General features: G+C 42.0%; 1 protein-coding gene across 6 annotated transcripts in view; it reads right to left on the bottom strand.

The window, feature by feature from the left end:
- The window catches only part of CTNND2 (catenin delta 2), a 925,492-nt gene that overhangs the window by 381,028 nt on the left and 520,183 nt on the right, over positions 1 to 24,281 (bottom strand). For all 6 annotated transcript variants that reach the window (XM_073237801.1, XM_073237811.1, XM_073237821.1 and 3 more), the window contains 2 exons: positions 21,090 to 21,262; positions 7,525 to 8,092 (listed from right to left, as the gene is read on the bottom strand). In XM_073237801.1, the coding sequence (XP_073093902.1) occupies positions 7,525 to 8,092; positions 21,090 to 21,262 (741 nt within the window). The remainder of the gene's footprint in view (positions 1 to 7,524; positions 8,093 to 21,089; positions 21,263 to 24,281) is intronic.

Genomic DNA, 24,281 nt, shown 5'->3' with positions numbered 1-24,281 from the left:
GTGGGGGAGCTCACTTAGACTTGTCTCAAGCACTGACATTCAGTGAATCCCTCCGTCCTTAGCTCATGTCTCTCCCCAGTCCCCCAACTGAACTCTGAACTTGAGTCTCCGCACTTAAGCCAGTCCAAGAATTCACTGAAGACAGCCAATCCATCTCTGCTGTGCTGACAGAGTGGATTCTTGGGGGAAACTTCTACATTGTAATTGCTTATCACTCCTACTACTTTGCTTTCTAGAAACTTCCTAATATGGCTTGCTTGCTCGTAACATCCACCCCCTGGCCTCTGTGTTCTTGTCTCTTTTGTGACTTCATTCTCCCTTGGAATTCTGTACTTTATTTTTCAGAGGCTCTGAGACACCAGGGAAGCAAAGGAGTGGACAGAGTATGCCATCTTGAACAGGTGTCCAAGGTACATATTTTTTTTGTACAATTTATGTTTCCCTAGCTAAATTAAAGCTTTGTCAAAACCATATAAATAAAAATAATAATGGCAAAGCTCTGATAGAATAACAATAAAAATGGAAATGCTTTGATAAAATTCCATCTACATAAAAATGATCTACAAGAGAACAAAATTCACCTGTTTATTCCATTTTAACTAACAAGGCTGCCACGTGGTAGACAGGGAAGGAAAGACACTAATTTCCATGAGTCAGCACAAAGAAAGACAACAGGGAAGCCTTTGGGACCACCTACCATCCCAAGCATTTAGTTCCAGATCCAGCCACTAACTTAGAGTAATGGGACACTAAACAACATCCCCATGCTGGCTGTCAACAGGACAGCAGTTGGCCAACAATGTCAGTACCAACAGATGCTGTGGACAGCGACTACAAAGGACCATCTGAGCACCACTTTCATCGTTCACCAGTCCTGGGCCTTCAGACAGATGCAGGCTATTAGACAGGGATCAGCACGGAACCCCTCAGAGGAGGTCTGCTGAAGGGGTTTTAGCATCCACCCTCCTGTTTGGGAAGGCCTGGTTTCAGTGCGCTTCCACAAGACCACTGGGTTGTGGGTTCCCTTCTATAAAATGGGGGCCCAGAATTCCAGAGAGCAAATGGCTGACAAAATAATCCCGTTATGGATGGAAGCAAGAGGTGTTGGCATCGACCCACACTCCCCAAGTCTGCTGGGGTGCCGGATGCCAGAATTCTGGCACCACACAGGGCAGAGATCGAGGTTATATTCTGATTTAGACACCTGAGCAGGATGTGGGCCTAAAAGCATGAGCTTTTGAGTCTGGACTGCGGCTGCGGAGCACAGCTAGAAGGGAATGCAATGGAACTTCTGTGGCTGGGGAGGGGTCCCCAGTGAGCTTTAGTTTCAAAACACCCCAGAAATTCCAGTTGAGAGTCAGCCTTAACCACCCATGAAAGAAGATTAAAGTGTTCACTGATATCACAGGCTAATCACATTCTAATTAGTAAATCTAGGCTTTACCAGGATTCTTTTTTCTTTTTATGTAAGGGTGAGCAGGAAGTTCCCAAGACCTGATTACTTGTCCACTGGAGCAGACAGATCACCCGCAGGAAACACAATTTAAAGAGGCAGCAGCAACCAGAGACTCATGTTCCATTTTGACCATATCTCAAGTGTTTGGTGTTAAACAAATTCACTCATTACCTGAGCAAACTTCATGTTTCCTGTGAGAACCAAAGCTTTTATCTAGGATTAGGTTTCCTTTTCTTTTTCTTTCTTATAACAGGTGCACCTGGAAGCATTAGTAAGTCACAGAATGGATTTAAAATCTCTAATATGCAGAATTTTGGGTTTATCGTATGTGACCCATTCAAAATGCAGTTTTGTGTCCAGTTGGCAGGGACACTGGATGGACATGCTGTGACCAAATTTCTGTCCATATTCGGTCAATTTTTATTGCAATCCTTGGTTAAGAATTTGCATTTAATTCATTTCAGTGTTACTTCAAAATAAGCTTCTGATGTTTGACTTAATGTTAATACATATTTACAACCCGTATTTCTATTTTTAACAGGATTAATTTTTCTCTAAGCCAGAAAATGAAAGGCTCATATTGTTTCTCTGACAAACATGAACAAGAAGTGGTACGGGTAAAATCACATTCAACAGGATGTTGGCAAATGTGGGGGCTAGTTTTGCTTTCTTCAAAATCACTAGTCAAATAAGTTGAAAGCATGATATATTTTTACATTCTTGGTGTTTTTCCTTCAATAACACAAAATATATTATCTCTATCCATACATCATGTATATTTAAGAGAATAGAGAAATCGGACTCCAAGTAATCTAGGCTCAAATTGCATCCCTGTCATTTCCAGCCAAGTAACTTTGGGCTAGGAACTTCTCATTGACAAGCATCAGTGTTCACATCTACAGAATGGGGGTAAAAATCACAGCTACCACATTAAGTTGCTGGAAACCACATGAGATACAGTTTGCAAAGTGCCCGGCACAACTCCTGGCATATAGCAAATGCTTTATATTGCAATTGTTAAAAAATAATTTGATTCATATGTATAAAATGAATACATGTAACTTCTAAATCATGAAAAATAAAATTAAGCACTTGTCAGGAGAAAAATGGAGAAACTAGTTATGCCATTTCTGCAGCCTCCCTTTTCCTCTACCACTGATAAGTGATCACTTTGAACTGCTTCAGTTCAAAACAAGTGCGGGAACGTTTTGGCAGCTGGATCTGGGAGCAGAGAAGGACGCTTCCACTGCCGTCCCGTGTCCCTGCCAATTTTTTCTTTGTAAATCCATCTTCCACATGGCCCCTGAATGGAGTTTCCAGCATGAAAATATGATCGTGCCACCCCTCAGCTGGAAGTATGAAACTGAAGCCCTTTACTGCTCATCTCCTTCTCCCTCTCTGTCCCCTACCACTCAGCTTTCGCTCAAGAAACCCTGATCTGCTGGTGGTCTGCTCCCCAGCCTCTCACGACCTCCTCTTTGACTTTGTTCTAGCTCCCACTTCTTACTAGTTCTGTCTATATCTCTTCACTCTGGAGCACCATACCAGGAAGCTGCCACGACACACAGCTGATCCCCACTGTAGGATGCCCCTATACATTCCCATCATAATTGGCTTCTGTTTCGCTCTAGCACAGGGGTTAAAATTGTTCATTCATATATCTGTCCTGAAATTGGGTCTCTTAGGGCAAGGATTATCCTTCACTCATCTTTGTATGCTCACCATAACACAGAGACTGGCATGTTGTGAGATCAAAAGACCTGTTTTGAGTCTGAAGCAAAACTGAGTGACTTCTTCCTTATACATCCAAGGTAGTATGGTAGGTATTATTAAGTAATACGACTTAACTTTTTTTCAGCCAGCAAATGTGCTAGTACTTTACATGCACTCTCTTATTTACATCTGAAATTGTAAGAGTAAACAGATTCTGTTGTGACCCCTCCTCCCCCATTGGGGAATAATTTCAAGCAGGTGAGTAACGCACCTAATGTTAGGCCCCACAACAAGGCAGAGCTGGGTTTCCACTCAGCTATGATGAAAAGGGATAAAAGTGAAAAGAAAAAGAACAAAGAAAAAGTTCTAAGAGATCGTAGTACCCTGATGACATAATGACTGAGAAATGACACTTTTTAAAGTTTAATCTGAATTGTGGTGTTTTCCCAGTGAGCTGGAACTCAGATCTCTGGCCAGACTGTATAAAGCTTTGGCCATTGGGAAGCTCTAGTGGAAAATGCGGATGTTTGTTCCTTACCCAGGGCCCACTGCAATTGATGACTTGAAATCCTCAGCTAGAACTTCAAAATTTCTGGAAATATTTGTAGCTTAACAAGAAAAACTTCTTGAAAATGTTATGCATATTTTCAGTCTCCAGTGTTCCTCCTGCCATTCCTTCTCCCACCCCATCGCCCTCTACCCTGCAGGGCTTTACCACCACCCTTCACTGAAACGGCTCTTTCAAGGTCACTGATGATGTAAGACCCTTAAACAAATGCCATTAAACAGTCTTTCTTCATCTTGACTTCTTAACTGCACTGGACATAGTTTAGCAATCTCTGCCTTTAGACATATTCTCTTGCTTCAAGGAAATGACACTGACCTACACTTACTGTTTTCTCTTTCTTTTGCTGAGTCCTTCTCCACTTGAGAGCCCTCTAAATTTGTAGGACGCATCAGTCTTTCTCTATACTTATTTCCTATGTAATTTCTTCTAGACTCAAGGTCTTAAATGCCACTTGCCCACTAAGGACTCCCTAATTTTTATATTTAGCCTTGTCTTCTCCTCTGACCTCTGACCTGCATATCCAATTGTCTATTCCATTTTGATTCTGAAAGGTATCACATGTCCAAAACTATGATCTTAATATTTACCAGAACTGCCACAAACCCAGTGAGACCCCTCTGCAGCCTGCCCCATCACAGTCCATGGTGACTCCACGCTTCTGGTGTTGGGCCGGTAGTATCCTTGAGCTCTCTGTCTCTTACTATCAGTTAGTTCATGAGAAAAGGCAGTCAGCTCTACTATACACACACACATTCAGAATTACACTTCTTTTCATAACTTCCAATGCTACTATCCTGGCCCAATCCATGATCATATCTCCCTTAGGGTGATAATCTCCCACTGGTTTTCCTGCATCCCCTACAGCATATTCTCCACACAGCAGCACAATGACCCTGTTACCAACTAAATCAGCCTGTGTCTCTCCTCTGCTCAGATCCTCAGTGGCTCCCAAAGCTTTAGCACAGCCAGCATCCTCAGGGCTTCATCAAGACTTTCAAGGCCTTCCCTGATCTGGCCTTCCACCCCCATGTCACTTGTTGTTTCTCAGACAGCAAGTCATTTCTTTGCCCATCTTCTCTAGCATCCACCCCCACTGGTCTCCCTGATATTCTGAAAACATAACAGACACACCCCACTTACCAGCTTTTGAACTTGCTGTTCCTTCTGTTTGGAGTGCCCTTCCCTTAGGTATTAATACGGCCTGTGCCCTGACTTCCTTCAAGACCGACTCAGAACTCACCTTCTAATTAGAGCGTTCCCTGGCCACACCAAAAATATATCTTGATTTTCTATCTTCTCCATTTGAAATGAGGCCATGGATTTGGGTTGATATTGATCACTGCTGAATCCCCGGGGTCTGACTCAGGGCCAGTACATAAGAGATGCTTAACAGATAATTACTGAATGACTTCATTCATTCAATGTGGAAGTCACTACCTATCCTGTATTCACACGTCCTAGTTAGCAGTAGCAAATCTCTAAAATTACAACCCTGAAAATCCAAAAGCTATTTTTCAGCCTTGACTTTAACTGTGCTTTCAATTAGCAAACCAGGTGGCTCCAAACTTTACAGTGCCTGGAATGGTATCAAGCGCACAGATTCAGCTATGGAGTCCAAAAGCTGCAATATTCCCGATTGCTTGCAAATGTTAGAATCTGTCCCTACACCTTCCGTGGGCTATAGTTTGCTAATTTCTAAATGGGGCATGTGATCATATGCAACCCAAGTATTTATGTGAGTTACAGAATAATTTTAAACTCAAAAACTACCAGCAGCAATTTGCATGAATCAAAATCTTTAAATGAATATTTAAGAGCATGCATTTTAAACAGTAATTCAAATACTAAGAATGCTCATTGTAGCTCTAAAGTTAAGAATTTTCTATGGCACATGGATTTTTTTTTTCAGCAGGTAGCAAAAATGAAATACAGTCAGAGGTTTTGAGGAACAGATGGAAATGAGGGGCACATGAGATGTGCTGATCAAATGAAGCTCTCCTCTTTCTGGACAAATCCTCCCTACTCCTAAACACACATACACACACATAGAAACATCCACTGCAGATATCAGAGGGCAAGCGATTATCACAACACACTTACTTTTAAAACCTCTTCTTAAATTCAATGATATAAGCAGCAGTTACGCTCTCTTTTGGCCCTATTTGCAGCCCCCAACCTCTCTACCAGACCCCCATTCTTACCTTTATTAAAATGAATTAGTGGAACATGTGCAAGTTTAGTGTGTATAATCAATGGGAGAAAGTGCTGGAAGCTAAGACTCCTGGATTCTCTTCCCAGGTTTGTGCAGGAAATTAAATGGCCTTGAGCAAGTCACCTGGACCTACTTCCTCCTCTCTGCGTTATCTGGGAAGGGTGCCATGGGGCTTCAGTCTCCCTCAAGTTCTACCAGTTCCCAGCTTCTGGACATGGTCTAGTAACTTATTTTACAAATTTAGAAAGCAATGTTTCCAAACTTACATAAAGTTTCCATACCTATCTCCTGAATCCCTCTTCCAACCAGACTGCTGCTCCTGAGTCCCTACGTTATAGATATTTCCACACTGGCACTGGGTTAGCATTAATGATCATCTACTTCAAAATCCTACTAGAGCGAGAGAGAAATGAGAGGGGGAGCATATTTTAATTTCAGTAAACATACCTAGTGTAATTTGGGGGTAGCAGAATTCCAGCCGGCATCCTGTTATGCCAGGCCAGTCCACACTGGCAATTACGGTACTGAATTACAAAAGGCCTTGGACACCTGCCTTGTGTACACAAGTTCCTTTTTTTTTTTCCTATTTATCTTCACAGTCATCTATTTATGTCAAGAAAGGAAACATATGAGCCCAGCATCTGTTACTAGAGTGACACAATTACCAAATACTTTCATAAGAGGAAAAAAATCGACAATAAATCTGAGTTAGTTGTCAGGTACTTTAGGAGACAAAACATTAGTTTTTCAATCACAGCGTCTTGTTTAAGCTGAACATATGGTGCTACCAGCAGAGAATCACCAGCTTAGCCTGGTCTTTGATAGCCATAAAGACCACAGAAATGTCACCTCATCTGAACTGGCAGAGAAAAGCAGCTTGCTTCTCACAATGCCAGTCCAGCCCAGCCCCTCCATCCCTTTAACAAGCAGGTAACAAATTTAAAGCAGTTTATTGCTGGTTCCTTTTTTTCCCTGTTGAGATCTCTGTAAATCCATGACAGGTATGGGAAATCCTTTACTTTTCCCAGTGACTAAATTTAGACAAGTATAAAAAACATGTGAGCCATAACAAAGTAGTGAAACTCCATGGAAGTTCATCATTGCTTTTTCACTACTATTGAAATCTACGTAATTTGAAGGCTTTGGGAAAATCCCTTCCTTTTTTCCACAACTAAATGTAGACAACTATAGGTGACTATGCATAAATATCGTGATATTCACTTTGCTCTTTTTGTGTATGTAATTAACAGGTCTCTGGTTCTTTATTAAATGAGACTTCATTTTATGCATGGCTTAGTTTTTCGGATGGAGGGGGGAAGAGAGAGAAAACGTTCGAGTTGGAAAGACTGCTTTACTTCCAAAAGGAAGGAACTGGCATAATTTAGTTTAGACCCTGGCACAGCCTAGGGACGCCCTGGCATTCTCTGTCCACTGTGGATGCTGAACCCTGGCCCACAGACACGCCCCGCCTGAGTTCCGCTCCAGCCCAGCCACTAGCCTCCATCCTGCGCGCTCCCCCACCACGCGCCCAGGTGCCCGGGCCGAGCCGCGGAAGGCGGGCAGCGCGCCGTTTACCTGCCAGGCTGCCCGGCCTCTGGAGGGTGGCCGTGGCATACAGCTCCTGCGAGTGCTTGCTGTACTGCTCGGACGCGTGCACCAGGCGCTTGGTGGGCGACAGGGTGGCGTACGTGCCTATGGTGGAGCTCAGCTGGTGGATGGGCGACGAGGAGATGGTGGACTGCACGGTGGGGGGCGAGGTCACGCGGATCGGGGACAGGCCGGCTGAGGACACGACGATGTTGATGGGCGAGCTGGTGCTGTAGGACTTGGCTAGGCGGCTGGGCGACTGCTTGGGCGAGGAGCCGCGCGGCGCGGCGTAGGCGGCGCCCTCGGGGGCCGAGCCGCCGCGCTGCAGCTTGGTGGGCGAGCCGCCCTGCGGCGCGGTCAGCGGGGAGCCCCCGCGCGGCGGCGCGGGCAGCGTGGAGCTCGAGTAGTAGAGCGCGGCGGCGGCGGCGGCGGCGGGCGGCGCGTCGGGCAGGTGGAAGGCGCTGCCCAGGCTGGGCGCGAACGGCTCCCGCGGCGGCGGCGGCGGCGGCGGCGCGGGCTCGGGCCCCGCCAGGTGCGCCGCGCGGCTCGTGGTGCCCTGTACGCGGGAGAGCAGAGAACACGCGCGCTTAGCCAGCGGCCGGCAGAGGCCCCTCCCGCGCAGCCCGGGCGGCCGCGCCCCTCCGCTCCGCGGCCGCGGGGCTCCGCTCCGGCCGCCGAGGGGCCGCGCTCGGCTTACAGCTCTAAGATGTTTCTGGAGGTACAGAGGCAGCGCGCCCGCCACGGGAGGCCTTTGAGAGGCCTCCCGACAGGGCCATCACGATGGGCTGGAATGCAATCACGACCTGTTAGTTTTAGGGAGAGATGCAGGCATTAAATCCGCCCCCACCCTCACGGCCGCTTCCCAGGATGCAGTCTCTACCTCCCTAACTGGCCACGCTGCATACTTATCCGGAGAACATCAAGAATAAACACACTTCTTAGAGTTTATTCTGTGCTACTGTGGCGTTGATTTATTCTTCTTTTTGGACAAGAAAAGTTAAAAGGAGGGAAGCATATTAGGTCTGAATAAATAAGCATTAAAAAAAAGGAATTCTAGAGGAGCCAGAGCAACTGTAAATGAAAGGTCTAAAAAAGCCTCTTTTCTAGATTTAAATGCTAGACTCCAAATCTTTCAGCCTCTCTCGCGCGCTCTAGCTGGCTCCCAGGAGCCCCCTGCAGCTGTGTCTCCAAATGGAAAGCCAGTTGCCTCTCATTTATTTACAAGAACACAAAAGACAACAAGGGCTGGGGTTGGAGTTGGAGAGACAGTTGGAGGGGTCAGCCCTTGCTTTGAATCTAGTCCAGAGACAAATTTGCATTCGAATGAAAACACTACATTGTCAACCACTTCTGGGCAGGAGGTCTGGGATCATCCAGACTTTCCCGTAGGAGCAGGAAGGTTTTTGAGAGCAGGCTGGTGTGAAAACAGGATAGGACTGTACACACACACACACACACACACACACACACAGAAGTTGGGAAGGAAGGTTTTGAATTAAGGGTGGGAGTTGGCTAGGGAGGAGGAAGCCGGTGAGATGGAGGCAAGGGGAGAAAGAGCCTGAACAGATGCTGGCCATTAAAAGTTTCAATTATGCCTCTCCATCGGGTTTGAAATGGCAAACTGGCAAATAATAGACTGGGCACTTCCGTCTGCACACACGCAGCATTCCAAATTTTATTTGGATGTCAGGTTCATGGGAAGATCTGAGGGAGTTAACTGAGCAACATTAAAAACGTCTATTAACAGTGGAGTGACAGGGAGATAAACTGTTGAAAGACATTGTCTCTGTCTCTCTGCATATTTCTTTATAGATGGTGTATGTATTTTAATGATTTGCATATTATTTTTATCAATCCACTGACAAAGATTCTCTTCTTGACCATCTTCTCAACTAGGCCCTGATGTTTGGGCTTCTGCATTCATCTCTGCACTGTCCAGTGTTAGCCAAAATCCTACCAAGTCAGTTTAGCCAAAAGCCCCCAGTCTGGGCTTCTGGTCATTCTCCAGATCTGATGGAGGCCCTCATCCTCCACCACCCCACGGACATCTCATCTCCTTGGCTTGTCTTCAGCAAGAATCCTGTTGGGTGGTTGACCCAGAATCCCCCTTCCCCCTGCTGTAGGAACTTTCTGCCTACTGAGCCTACCTTGCTTCTCAGCTATAAACTCCCACTTATCCTTGTATTTAGAATCGAGCCCAGTTCTATACTGAGGTCTCTTTCCCCCTACTGCAATATTTGTTGTTGTTTTTCCTGAATAAAATACGTATTCACCACTTTACTGCTCAACTCTAGTTTTTCTTTAACACCACAGGGCAATTATTTTGAGTTTAACAGCAGAGGTAAAAAAAATAAAATGTCAGTGCCATGATTTTGTCCAGTGATGAGTCTCCAGCAACTAGAGCAAGACCTTTTCACAACAGAGATGCTATGGGTATTTGTGGAATGAAGGAAGGAATGGTTAATAAAACTAGTCCCAAGGTTAGGCCATGAGGGGTTTGTGTGTGGAGGCAGGTGGAGGTCTGCAGAATGCCATGCTCAGCCTAAACCACAGAGATAAATTCCAGCATCACCCAGAGTCATGGTTGGTGGTGGTGGGGTTCTGCTTAGATCTAATTTTGCTTTTGCCTACAACCCCCCCCAGTAGAAGTTCTGAACACAAAATATTTAGTCTGGGCTTCTAAAACCTTGCTGCATATTAGAATCCCCAGGAGACCTTTTTAAAAAAAGTCTCAGCACTCATGCTGTGTTCTAGTCATTTAACTCAGAATCTCTGTAAGTGGGACTCAAGTATCATGTTTTCAGGAAGCTCACCAGGTGGTCTGTCTCAACGTGCAACCACATATGAGAACAAGTTAGCCCACAGCAGCGGGTTTACAAGGTGGTCCTGTCCTTGATCTGATTCAACATCAGCATCAGTCCACCGTTACCGAATGGGAACTCTGGGCGAGGGACCCAGGGGGCTGTTTTAACAAGTCTTCAAGCCGATCGTGGTACCTCAAGTTTGTAAGTCACTGATCTAGAATGATTCTGATTTAGGGGTCTGGAGTGGCCTGAGGGTCTGCATTTCTAACAAGCACCCAGGGGAGGCAGATGCTGCTGGCCTGAGAACCACGGCTCAGCTGAGGACAGGACCCTCTTCCTTGGCTTTTCTTCTGATGTTCTGGTTGCTGAGCAACATTGAACTGTGTGGAAACCACCTGGCAAGTGACAGAAAACCCTATGACAGGAATTTCTATACACCCTTCCCACGGGAGCACACAGGAGAGAAAGAACCACGGAGGGTCAATGGGGAGACCCCTGTTTGCAACAGAACACTTTTTGTTATATCTTGGATATATAACATTAATAACACTATGTGACATTAATGATGCTATTAAAAGCAGCATAATTTTTAATAAAGTAAATACAGAGTATATCACTACAAATTATAACAACGTTATGTAGTACTCTAGAATTTAACTATTAGAATGACATGGATATTGGGAAAACCTTGAATACATTTTGCATGCATTTTATTTCTCTTTTAAACTTTTGGGACTTCTGGTCTCAGGAGTGCTAACTGCACTGAGTATTATTATCTCATAAAATTCCTTAAATGGCCCCCAAATCTGTGGAAGTTTTGAGAACATGCTAGCTCTATTTATTTTGACAGGCTATAGCAGCCAATTTGAAATTCTTTTAAATATGGTAGGATCTTGGTGAAGTTTACTGATCTTTTCACATGAAAAAATAAAAGCAAAAACAGTAAAATTCTCTATTCTCTTTAAGGTTTGGTATGTTCATGCTGGTGATGTTCTATATCTTCAGTGTCCAATATGGTAGCCACTAGACACATGGGCCAGTTGGGCACTTGAAATGTACACTGGATTTTAACACACATTTAATTTTAATTAATTTTAATTTAAATAGGCAGAAGTGGCTAATGGCTACCTTAGTGGAGTACACTGTTACAATAAATAAACAGGGTTGTTATATGCCAGGGCCTGTGGAACAATAAGTGCCTAAGAATGATTCTTTGGCTAAACAGAATAATCTGTTTTTTAGCACCAAACATAATCTTTTGGGAGCATGTTTCCACTCTTGTGGTTGCTTTGTTCCATTATGTAATTTCATTTGGCCAGTTAGGGATACGAAAACCTGTACCTCAAGCCTACTGCACTATTCATCGGATGGTTGATTACTAAGTCAGTCACTGGATTAACAGTAATACAAACACATTTCAACACACATAGAACTGCACCCATTTTACTGTCATGGAAGCTCAGTTCTAAAAGTATGTTAACACTACAAAACTATAAATCTAATTTTAAAGTTAGAATTCTAAAACCTCACTTTTTTTTTTTAAACTAATGAATACTACACCCTTCTTCCCTAAGGATATTTGGAAGTGTACATGAAATGAGAATTGAAAAAATTTTTTTATTGATGATAAGACCCTTATAAGAAAATTAAAGAAGAGTTTTAGAAATACTTGGAGCAGACTGGGCCCCACTACTATCCTGGATCACAGTGTGGGCTATTGACAGGAACAAGTCCTATTGGTATCTTCATTCTTAGTTCTTTGGATGAGGCTCAACCCAAATGGCTACTTTATTTGTTTCTTCGATCCCTCCAAAAGGAGGGACCCAGAATGTGAAATTAACATGACAGTGGAACATTGCAGGCAGATCCTCTGGTTAAATAGTTTCTGATGGGCAGACTTTGGTGCACATTTAATGTCATCTCTTTCTTGCTTCCAATTATGAGGAATTAATTTGGAGGAAAACAAATATTAATTCCAGTGCCTATGCACACTTTATGTACATTATACCTCAAGTTAAGAAAAAAAACAGAGATTTTGTTTTCTTTAAATGAGACATGAGCATACACATAATTCATCAAAGCTCTTACAAATTAAATATTTTATCTGCATTATAGTTTATATTTAAGGTTCAGATAGGTGAGATTTAGGATTTACTAGTTATGATTTTTATGTTATATGTTTGCATGTCTTTGCATGTATATGCTTAAGAGTACATTGAGGCCTCTTGTGTAATTGTGGAATGCTTTTACACCTATTTTATGGAAGTGTTTAAGGGGAGGATGTATTTTCAAAGTGTAGTAGGAAAAATACTGAAACAGGAATTCAGGCAACATGTACACTATTTCCAATCTACTAACTTACAGTACTAAGTTCTGTGCATTAATTCACTCATGAACTCAGTAAACTGTTTCTAGAGTCCACCAGGTGCCATGAGCAAATGAGGCACTTGTCCTTGAAGGTCCCTCTGTAATCCCCTTACGTCGAGTATTTCATCTTGACATTACTGTGGAGATCTATCAGTGATGTATTTTTGTTTGCACAGAGCACTATCTGACCCACAGTCATGATATTGTTCTTTTTGGGAAGTCTGAGTCCCTGAGAACATGGCCTTCCCAGACCAGAACGTGGCTTCAACTTGGCTGGAACACAGAGCGCAGCTGCTCCCTGACCCTATGGCACCACGTCTTCTGGGAGTGGGTAGGGGTGGTGTGGGGTGATGGGGGAAAACATTCTCTCAATTGGAAACTGATTTCATGCTTATTCTTCAGGGATTGACAGTGTGAAAAACAACAAAACAAAACAAGACAAGACACCCAAGATGCTACAGCCAGTTAACAAGAGACTGGATGGCCTGGACTTGGACTCTCTGAGGAATCTTGACTTCAAAAATGAGTAAGCAGTGTCACTGAGCAAAAGCACTTTTTATAAAACAGGACTGTGATTTACAGGCAGTCCCTGTGAAGACACATTCAGACCTGCCAAGTTTCCTGGAATTGTCAGCGAGGCCCCTACCTCTGAGTCAGGAGAAATATTTGCCCAGAACGCTGAGCAGCCAGGCTGCCAATGTCAGGAATGCAGAACTGGAGTCTGTGTCCCGCAGCTTCCCAGAGGGAGCCTGATGACGTGGGATCAGCAGGCAGCTCTGTCTCAACTGTATTCATTACTTTTCACTTTCCTGGGATTACATAAGACTGGAGAACGTAATAATTATGATGTCTCCCCTTTTCAGAACATCCCAGTTGTGGTGACCGAGGTCACTGCCAGCAGCAGTGCTCCTGGGCAAATGCAGTGTCAGGATTGGTGAAGCAGGAGGGCATGGTTGGAAAGTGGCAGAAGGGTCCCAGAGGAGCCCAAGCACATGAGGGAGGCTTTGGATTTGGTAGGGAAGGCACTGGGCTGGTGTTGGAGGGAATGAGATGAAGAGAAGATTAAGTGGTGACAGGTCAGTGAGAAAATAAAAGCAATGTCTGAGGAATATTCTTTCAATGAGTCAAGAAGCCTGAATAACTTAAATACTAAAAGAACAGGACATGGCTTTAAGATGATATCTTTGAAGAAATCCATTTGGAAACCAGGATAATTTGGTAACCTGATTTGTAATGTCAGCTACATGCTCCTGATTAAAATGTCTGAGAATGTGTTGAACTTTGCTGGGGTAAGTTTGCACAGGGCTTTAGGCCTGCACATGGACATGGACAAAGCCACTGACTCTCACAGTGTGGAAACAGGAAGAAATCACCCCCCTTCAAAATGCAACCAGTCTTATTTGAACATTATGTGAAATGTTTCTATAATGTCATGCAATTAAAATAAAACTACATCCCCAATGTAAGTCTTGCACCCTCAGATAAAATTAATTGCCTTGACAACACTAGTACCACTGCTTCTGAAATTTTGATAATTTCTGTTTTGAAATTGTCTTCAGAAGGAATGCCACTGTTTAAAATAATTCCCAAGGCAGAAATTCCTGGTGCTGTGAGAAAGGTCTGATTTTGGAGATAGCCAAATAAAATCATCAAAAGCCTTGTCAAGCAACCCTTGGCGAGCGCTGGTTTCAGGAAAAACTAATAGGAAACGTACAGAGATAGTTTCTGTGCACAGCTCGCTCCCTTCTTCACCTCTTCACCCCTGGGCTTCCCTGGTGGTGACATCACACTGTCACTGAAAGGCGGGGCCCAGAGCAAAGTAAACTTATAGAATTGAAACACAAAGGTGCTTGGGAGGAATCTCTTCCTCACATAAGAACAACTCAGTTAAAAGGACTGCAAGGAGCTATAATCTTTGAGATAATAATGGAGACGAGTCTCACTATTTTCTTTTTCATGAGGATCCCAAAATTCTGTGTAGGGGTGGGATGGAGGGGAAGGGAGGGAGAGAAAAAGAGAAGGAGAGAGAGATCTTGCAAGCCACATGGTAACCGTCATCACAGTGAGAAGGAGGTGGTAGCAGACCCATTCGCCCAGGGCCTCTAAACCAAATGGAAGTCAGGTTTCTATATGCTGGGTACTGGTTCATCCTTCCCTCTGACAGTCCATCAATAAAAGTGTGATTAGGTCATTATCAATAAATATATTAAAAAGTATTTCATGTGGCCATTAAAAGGGTCCACCAATTAAAAGAAGACAGAGAAGGAAAAAAAATAAAACCGTGACATAAGTGTTTTATATAAATTTATCTTAACCAGTATGTAAGGAAGGATGTCTGGATGGCAACTCCTAAACAAACTACATGAACTTTGGCAAAAAATACACTACATAAAACTTATTTCAGACAGAGGCTCATTTAGTATGACTTTAATAACCCAAATACTTGCTCAGAAGAGGAAATGTTGGTAAGACATATACACACCCTCTCTGAAATGAGAAACACTTCAATTTTTGAAGCTAGATTAAATATATTTATACTGGAACCAGAAAACAGAGGGAGAAGATTTTAAAACAGAGCAGTGAGAAAGGATTCCCAACAGGTAGTCATCTGAAAACTACCTTAAATACAAACTGCCAGTTTCTCACAAATATGCTAAGGAAATAGCCTCTAAATGCTACATAACATATGCATTCTACACTACACATATTTCTGCAATTTTGTGTTTTCCAAATTTATTAGTGACTTTTCTCTTTATGAGTATTACCTAACAACTTCTTTTATAATTAAGCAACCTGGACGGATGTCACTAGTTGTTTGTAGAACCCTTTTCATTTAAGGACTGATGAATAGGTGTTTATTGAGAATTTGCCCTTCTGCACCATGCAGGCCTCTATGTCCACCAGCCGCCAGCCACAGAGTTCGCCACCTGATGGGAGGGCACCCATAATCAGAGCTCCACACTCAGCCAACACATTGGCCTCCGGCAGAAGTGAACAGATGGTATACTGATAATTATGATACCGTGTAAATGAGAACTTTTAAGATGTAACATTCAGTGCAACATTAAATAAATAGGCCAGCTCAAAAAGAAATGGCAATTTTGTTTTTTGGAAAGCTTATTGCCTTCCTAGAGTATCTGCTATTGATCAGTTTTATTTTACAGACCTATCATACAATTCTTCATTTCCTGCAGCAAGCAGGCACTTCTCTAGGATTACGAAGGTGTGCGCATTTACTTCACTTCCAGTGGAGAACATGAAAGTGGTTTTAAAATCTTCCAGTTCTTGCACTATGTTGCCAGGGCTCTTTATAGATGTGCACTTCCATATTTCTTGCATATTTTGTTTCTTTGAGGGACAGAATGCTTGGCTAGATTACTTTACACCTGGATATGGGGAGAAACCAAGATTTTTAGAGTGGTTTTTTGATGCCAATAAGTTTATACTCAGCATTTCATATAATCCAGAGGAAACTGTGTGTGAGTAGAAGTAGACAAAGCCTGGGGAGCACCAACTTCTCCATCCACTCACTTCTCACAGTCTGTGCAGTATGATTATTAAGAATAAGGCTGGGAGTTGAGGAACCTGATGAACATTCAGTGAACTCTGGGCCAGTTACCTGGGATATGGAGATAAACTTGGAAGGATTTTGCTCTTGTAGGAAGGCAATCTGAGGGGAAGAAACAGACTTACATCAACTCACCACAGGGTATTATATACGATATGACAGAATGATGCCTTGAACACGTAAATGTTTCAGTTCCCGCACTACTTTGCCTCTGCTCAAAATTCCCTACCAGATCCTCTTTTCACTCTGAATAAAAGACAAGATTCTCAAAATGACCAATTGGGTCTCCCATCTCTTTGCAAACTCCTGCACCCAGCTCCAGCCACCTCAGCCACTTTCCTATTCTGCCAGCATGCCAGGCCACCCCACCAATGAGCCATCATGTTTGCTGGCCCCTGACAGCCATTCAGCTGCCTCTCTCTTCTCTACGGCTTTGTTCAAATGTCACCTTCTCCAGGAGGCCACAGACCTACACCCCATCCTACACTTAGGATCCCATTCATCTTTTTCTGCACTCATTTCCACAAACTATGCAATTTACATATCCATTGTGTTGGTCTTCTGAGTCCCCACTGTGGTTGATAGAATGTAAGTCCCTTGAGGACAGGGACCACATCTGTTTTTGTCACTATTTCATCCCAAGCATATACAACAGCTCATGGCATCCCACAGATGCACGGTAACATCCTGAATGCATTAAAGAAGAACCCAGAAAGATACAAATTTAACTGGAAGAGCAGCTCTATCCTAATTGGGCAACTCACCAAAGCCACACAAAGGCAATGTGACCTGGAGGAGAAGGGAGGGACAGAGGGGTAATAATTTTCACAGCCTGTTTAGAGGCTTCAGTGGGAGCTTGAAGGGTAGCTGAGTAGAGTGCTGGGAATAGGGAAAAATACTGCAAATTGGCTCATGATACTTCCCAAAAGGTCTGGCATTTGTTGGGAAGGATCTTACACCTTCCTCCAGCCCAGCCTCATGAACTTATCCTACAGTCTGAGGAAAATAGTTTTCAAGAATTTTATATTTTATGGCAATTTTTGTGACCCTTAGTTTTACTCTCAGACCCATATGATAGGTAATGTGGGTTATGCATGGATCACCAGGCACTGGTGTACAGCCAGTAGTTAATCCCTCAACAAACATTTATTATGTTGAGTAAACTAGAGGTTTTTTAACTTGAAATTAGAATCTTTAGACAAAAAAATGATCTATTTTTGTATTGATTGATTATTGACCTTATTAACTTGGACTGTCAATTGTTAGCCATAATTTGAATATTACTAGCCCTTTGACACTTTATGGCTACATGAGATTCTAAAAATTAATTTGGCCTTGATGGAATGAGCTTTAACAGACATTCAGAATATGGAAAAGAATATGTCACAGAGTCCTGCAAAGCCACTGGAATACAGGGGTTCCCAAGATAATCTGCACAAAGGAGACATTATTGGAATGGGATATGGCCTCCCTGCTTCCTGGGTATAACACTAAATGCAAAGTAAAAATACTTGTTTACTTGTTCAACATCTCTCCGACATTGTTTTGAAGTCACAGGTCCCATGCAGTGTTCAATACCACATGCCTTTCATACTGAAGGACACAGAGCTAAAAGCAAGTTATGGTACCAATATCCACCACTTAGCTAAAATAAACAGGATATTCACTAAAAGCCTTAATCCTTTAATCAATGGATTAGAACAACCCCCTGGTTTGAATATTCAGACTTCTTCACCCATCCACCTGCCAGGTAAATGAGAACAAAGTAACCTTTGCTTCAAACAAGTTTGCACCTTGAACATACACATTTATAGATGGTTTCTACAATTATAACTCTGATGACTTCAAATACATAGCGTTGCTCTCTTTCCAACCTACTTACATTTTCTGATTAAATTTTAAAGTGGACTTTTCTGTGAAGCCTGATCCTGTCATTTTCAGCTTCTGCTATTTCACTCCAATGACTATTAGGGATGACAGAATGAGCTCCAAGGAGTTGAACTTGAACAACATGGAAGTAGATAAATCACCACATTGCTTGTCAACACTTACAGATCTCTTAACAGGTTCAGCTGTCAATGCACTTAATTGAAATAGTCAGTATATACAAGGAAACTTATGAAACACTCTCTCTCAGAAGGATTAGACTTCAACTCAGTCAAGATTTTGTCCCCCTTCTTACTACTGCTACCTTAAAATGGTGCATGACAACTTATCTAAATATGATGGGCTTGAGTTTTCACATCTTTAAAATGCAGATGATAGCACAGCCCCATGTGGGTGTTCAATAAGAGGATGCATGTAAAACATACTTCTGGGTGCTCAATAAATGGTAGCTCTTAATTGTATCAGTAAGAGAGCTTTGATTTAACATCTAGTCATTACATAGCTCTGTGTGAATTAAGCTTACAAAATGTTCACAGGTAAGTTGATAAGTTAACTGATTTTTCATTTGATATTGATAAATGTCAGCTATGGGAATACTGATACTTTATTATTTGACTTAATGTTTTCAACTCAATTTACAGGGGTCTTAGACATTTAGGAGAAATAGCCAAGCATGAGCATTAAATGAGTTCTAGATAAAAATAAAGGAGGTAGAACTTTATTATTTTACTAACTACATGTCTTGGCAGTTCTAGGTAACTGGTAAATGCTAAACTCATACCTTTCATAGGTTAATTTGAATACAAAATATTCCTTATTTCTGAATGTGCCCCCATGGACTTAGAAATATCGCCAGATATATGAATAAAAGAAGGGTTGTAATCCACTTGTTTGCTTCCAAAGAATTCAAAATTGAGTATATCCCCCCATGAACACTGTTTCACGACCCAAGAGAGTCATTGTAGAGGGGAAGAAGAAAAATTGCTCTTTTTAAGAATGAGATATCTGCTTCTGAGAAAAAAGAAAAATCCATACCTAGGTAAAGAAATCATATAGCTTCCGTTTCATCTTTTAATAAAACAAAGTTAGATTTAAAAAATCCAATCATATTTGTTATGCTAATAACATCACCTAATATTTCGATCATATAATGTTCTTATATAATGAAACAATAAAGACTAGTTTGGATATATGATAAATGCATGACTATTTCAAATAAGTTTTTCTAATAAATTAAAACCATTTTTAGACATTCCCTCATGTATACTTTTGCATTTCTGTAAAGGAGAGAGAACAGACCAGTGCTTTTAAAGAGCAGTAATCCTGGAGCTGGGAAATAGTGCAGTTGGTCTGCAGCTTGGACCTGATGACTTTGATGTCCTTTCCCTCTGGGGCACCCCCATCTCCACCTCTCCGTCCAAATGGGAGGCACCACCTGAACCCAAACTGGGGTCATGCCCTGGGCCACCCTGGGGGGACAGTCCTTCTTCTCAGTGAAGTATGTTATTTACCACTCTCCTTTATCTACATATCCTATACTTGGCCCTGAAAGAAGGTAAAAGTTACCTTCTTTTACAAGGGTGCTGCCTGAAGAAGGCAACCATATTCCTAAAATGTTGCTGGGACAATAATTTAACTTTAATCATTGAATGTATTGAGGCTTTTCAGCTTATGCTTTACTTATGCCCATGGCATCTAAAATAAGCATCTCATGGTGACTATACAATGTCACCTTACTCACCTAGCCTCCTCTCTGTCTGCAGACATTTCTTGTGGGTGGGGATGGTGAGGGGCTGTCGGAAAATGGCCTTGATGGAATGAGCTTTAACAGACATTCAGAATATGGAAAAGAATATGTCACAGAGTCCTGCAAAGCCACTGGAATACAGGGGTTCCCAAGATAATCTGCACAAAGGAGACATTATTGGAATGGGATACAGGGGTATGCCCTCAAGTAGCTTACAGTTAGTTGGAAAGATGATGGATGAATAATAACAATAAACTGGTGTCAGAGATGCATTTGGTTGTTACAGGAACCCGTGTGGGTAGCACAGCTGGGAAGGGCTTCTGGCTGAAGTGTGCCCCATAAATGAAGAAAGGATGACATTGGGCTCATCAGCTTAAGGAACACCTACCTTCAGGGATGTGGGAATAGGAACAGAAGCCCAGAGATGGAAAGGGCCTGATGCTGCTGAAAATAAGTTTAAAATAGCTTAAAACGAGAAAGCCCTCCACTATATTCATTCTGGGGGGTTGACAAAGTATAGTCTACACCCCAAAATTATCTAACTCAAAATGCTATATATATCATGTTTCTTGAAAACAATTTCAGGTTAGTAGCCACTTCTTTTTACCAAGAGCCAATTTTAACTGCAGTTAATAAATTTGTGCAGTGAAACTATAAGAAACAATTAAGGATGCATTTCAAAATCTAACTCAGTGAAGCGTAACTATTCCTAAACACAGTCACCTTCAGAATAGTTCGTATACTTGATTATGCATTTGTACAATGTTCCTTTATACAATTAACCCCAAAGAATAACCTCACGCTTTTTCTTTAGAAGAAAAAAAATTGTTCCAGGTGCATCAACAAACTCAGAATGCATGTCATATTTATATCACATATAGACACAGAAATAATTAGATACACACGCACACATTCACGTAGATATGTATATATAAGGTAGATAGAGCATGAACAATTCACAGACTTTCCTGAAGAAAATATATTTATATTTCAGTGTTATTTGGCAATAGTATTTTATTATTCATTGCCTTCACACACAGCCCTGGACTCACTCTTCCTAAGTTGTGGGGCATGTGTAAGAAAGGCAGAGGAAAGCCATGCTTTCCTCACAGCCCTGCTCCCCGCGGTTCCCCTTGGTGCCCACGGACCAGCACAGCAGAGGCCCCTCTCCCCCACGTACCTGACTGAAGCTCTGGCCGGCACCTCGGGCTTGCGTGCTGCGGGCAGGGAGCTGCGATGGGGCCGTCTCACCCAGAGCCAGGGCCTGGTTGCTATGGTAGCTGGCCGGATACTGGAAGGACCCTTCAGGTTTGGAATTGAGCTGAAGTGCAGTCTGGGAGAGCAGGCTGGGCCCTGCGTTGAAAGTCATTTAGAGCAGTAAGTGACAGCCCCAGTGAAGCAGAAATGACATGTATTATTTATTGAGAGTAGCCTAGAATTATCACACGCACATGATTCCAGCCATCTATGCTTTGAATTTTGAGAACTAAAATGGCCATATAATTCGACTCCAGGTCTTAAATGAGATTTTTTTTTTAGATGGTTTAAAAGTTCTCAGAAGAGTAGATTCTTTCAAATGATCTCATCCTGACCTACATAAAGAATTTCTGACGAGACAAATTGGTTAAATCAAATAGCTATTTTTGGATCAGACAATATAAGAAATATTTGAAATAATGTAAAATCTACCTTTTGGTACATGTTAATTGCATTAATATAATTACATCGTCTACTTATCAGGATGTTAACACAATTGAAACCTTCCAATCAGTGACAAATTCTATTGTATCAATAGTGATGTAATTGCCTCAATGCCTGAAGGGTAGATACCATTTAAAATATTAATAGCTCCTCATACAATGTAGAATTCACCCTGATCTCATGTGATCTCTGACGGTTAGTGATCTTTACCATGGCAGCAGTACACAGTAGGAGAACAAAGAGAGGATACAGTGTTAAAATTGTTGTCTCTAATGTGGCTGAAATTACAAGTAATGGAGAAATGAGAATCAGCTCCTTGCCTGATGCTTTAATTATACTTTGTATAAGAAATTGTGTTTTATTTTCTTACATTCTACTTAGATAGGATCCCTGCAAGAGTCTGCCTATTTTCTTTTCAAGAGAATTTTCTTTAATCAGACTTCATACTTATCTTGGGAATTAGAAGAATTTAGGAATGGAAGTAGACTTGCTCTTTCCCACTGCATGTGTTTGAGGGATCAGGTTTAGCAGTGTGAGCTGGAGTGGGGGGTGCTTGGCAACATGTTATCTTAATCACAGTATAAAGTCATTTCTTTTTTGATGGAAAGTAATAATATACACATGGACTATGGTGTAATTGTTATCTCATCCTTAATCTCCCTCTATGCTGTTTCAGACAATAGTTACCACTTCTAGTAAGTGTGAGCAAACGTCAACTTCCTTCTTTATTTCACAGAATAGAGCATGGCTTAATATTTCAAATGAGACCATTGATTGGCCCTGACATGGACCATTTTGTTTTTTTGCATAAAAATTTGTCCTCTCTTAAAAAACATCAGTTCACATAAACTTTCCCATTTATGACTTTCCCTTTCCCTCTAATTCTCGATGGAATGCCTAAATAATGCAAAAATACCTTTTCATTTCTGGATACCGATTAATAAGCCAATTAACTAATGCAGGTAAGACTTGGTCATTTGGAACCTACACAGTTTCTGGAAAACAGTCAAGCAAGAAAATAAAAACGTCCCATCTAGTCCCAATTTCATCATGAAGGGCATAACAAAAGTATAATGTAATCCTTTTTATTGCAATTTAGAAAACAGATTCCCAAGAAAATAGTATATCCCAGATGGTGAAGTTTGCAATGGCCTGCAAAGAATCATTTAATCCACACCAATGGTACTGTAGGCCTCAAGACCAGATGTACGGTGTCTCTATGCGGAGTGCATTTGGAATGTCATTCTGGATGCCACGATCGTACTACCCCCACTGCTGTGGAGGGAACTTCGAGGCAGAGACAGAGTCAGGGGGTGGTCTCTCACACCCAGGGGATGGCAGGCTGAGATACAGGAGAGCCTCTGGAGGAGGGTGGGGACCAGCAATCGCGGAAGAGGCAGACAGGGGACTAACTGCAAGGAGGAGGGGGAGGATATAGGCACTGGGAGCAACTGACACTCCCCCCCCCCATCTCCACCCTCTGAGAGATCATCACAGCTCAACGGAAGAAAAGCAAAGGCCCTTTAAGATTAGTAGTCACCATTCTACCTGACAATGGGCAGATTCCCACTGAGACTTCCTAGGGCTACGTCTCTCAGTTTAGCTACCCTGACATAATGGCTTGCACCAGCCACGTCCCCCTCACTTCATGATCTCCAAGGCCATGGGAGCTGAAACAGATTTAACAGTGCACAGACTTTTGGAAATGTCAATGAAATGAAATCAAATAAAATCTTTAATTTCATGTAAAGAGATTAATACACTGCAAAACAAAGGAGTTGCACATCCTGGTTATTTTCCTTTTAAAGAAGCTGTGTGACTTGGCTTTGATGAACTTTCTTGCCTAGGCACTTAGCAAGTCAACAATTTTTTAAAGTTTTGAATAGTTTCATTAAATTCTCTCCCAAAACCTACAAATGCTGTCCATGCAGGATCATAAGATGGAAAATTTAAAGTCCCCTTTCAAAGGAGTTTCAATTAAAAATATGATTTATGGGCTCCTGAAATATACATCATGAAATAATCAAATCTGCTCATCTGTTATAGACTCAGTCGTGTACTTGATCAATATTCAACAAAAACAAACCAAGATTCTCTATCTCATTACTTTGTTCACACATTTCAAGCATGAAACCTAGATGTACTCTGACAAAGGTAATTGCCACAATGAACAATATATCATAATGTTACAACATTGACATCACCTAGCAAGGACAGACCAGTCGGGACAACAGTCAAAACATGGCATGCATTTAGAATGATTTTTCCATTGCTTGCTAGGTTTTCAAATGAATGGCATTTATTCATTCCAATTTTAGATATGTGAGAATATGAAGAAGGTTAAAATTATAGGACAATTCTTAATTACTTTGTAATAGAAGTAAAATTTACATAAAACTAACTCTTGATTAGCTTTAACATTATTGTACAGTGAGGGAGAAAATATAAATTTTTCCAGAAATTTCAAAAGCATTATAGTTTCGGGCTTTAAATTATGATTGTTTCTCTGCAGGACTTTTGAGTTTCCATCAAGTCTGGCTTAGGCTAGAGGTAAAATTGGGCATGTGCACCCCAAAGGGTATGAAGTGTATCCTCTGGGGATGGGGATGATGCTAAGGGATGATGCTAGAGGATTTCTCGGGTGATGGGTGGGAAGAGGAAGAAACTGGGC

Source organism: Manis javanica, chromosome 1, assembly GCF_040802235.1.
Source record: "Manis javanica isolate MJ-LG chromosome 1, MJ_LKY, whole genome shotgun sequence".
Classification (NCBI taxonomy): domain Eukaryota; kingdom Metazoa; phylum Chordata; class Mammalia; order Pholidota; family Manidae; genus Manis; species Manis javanica.
Note: the sequence above shows the minus strand (reverse complement) of the source record. Positions and strands in the feature narration are given on the sequence as shown.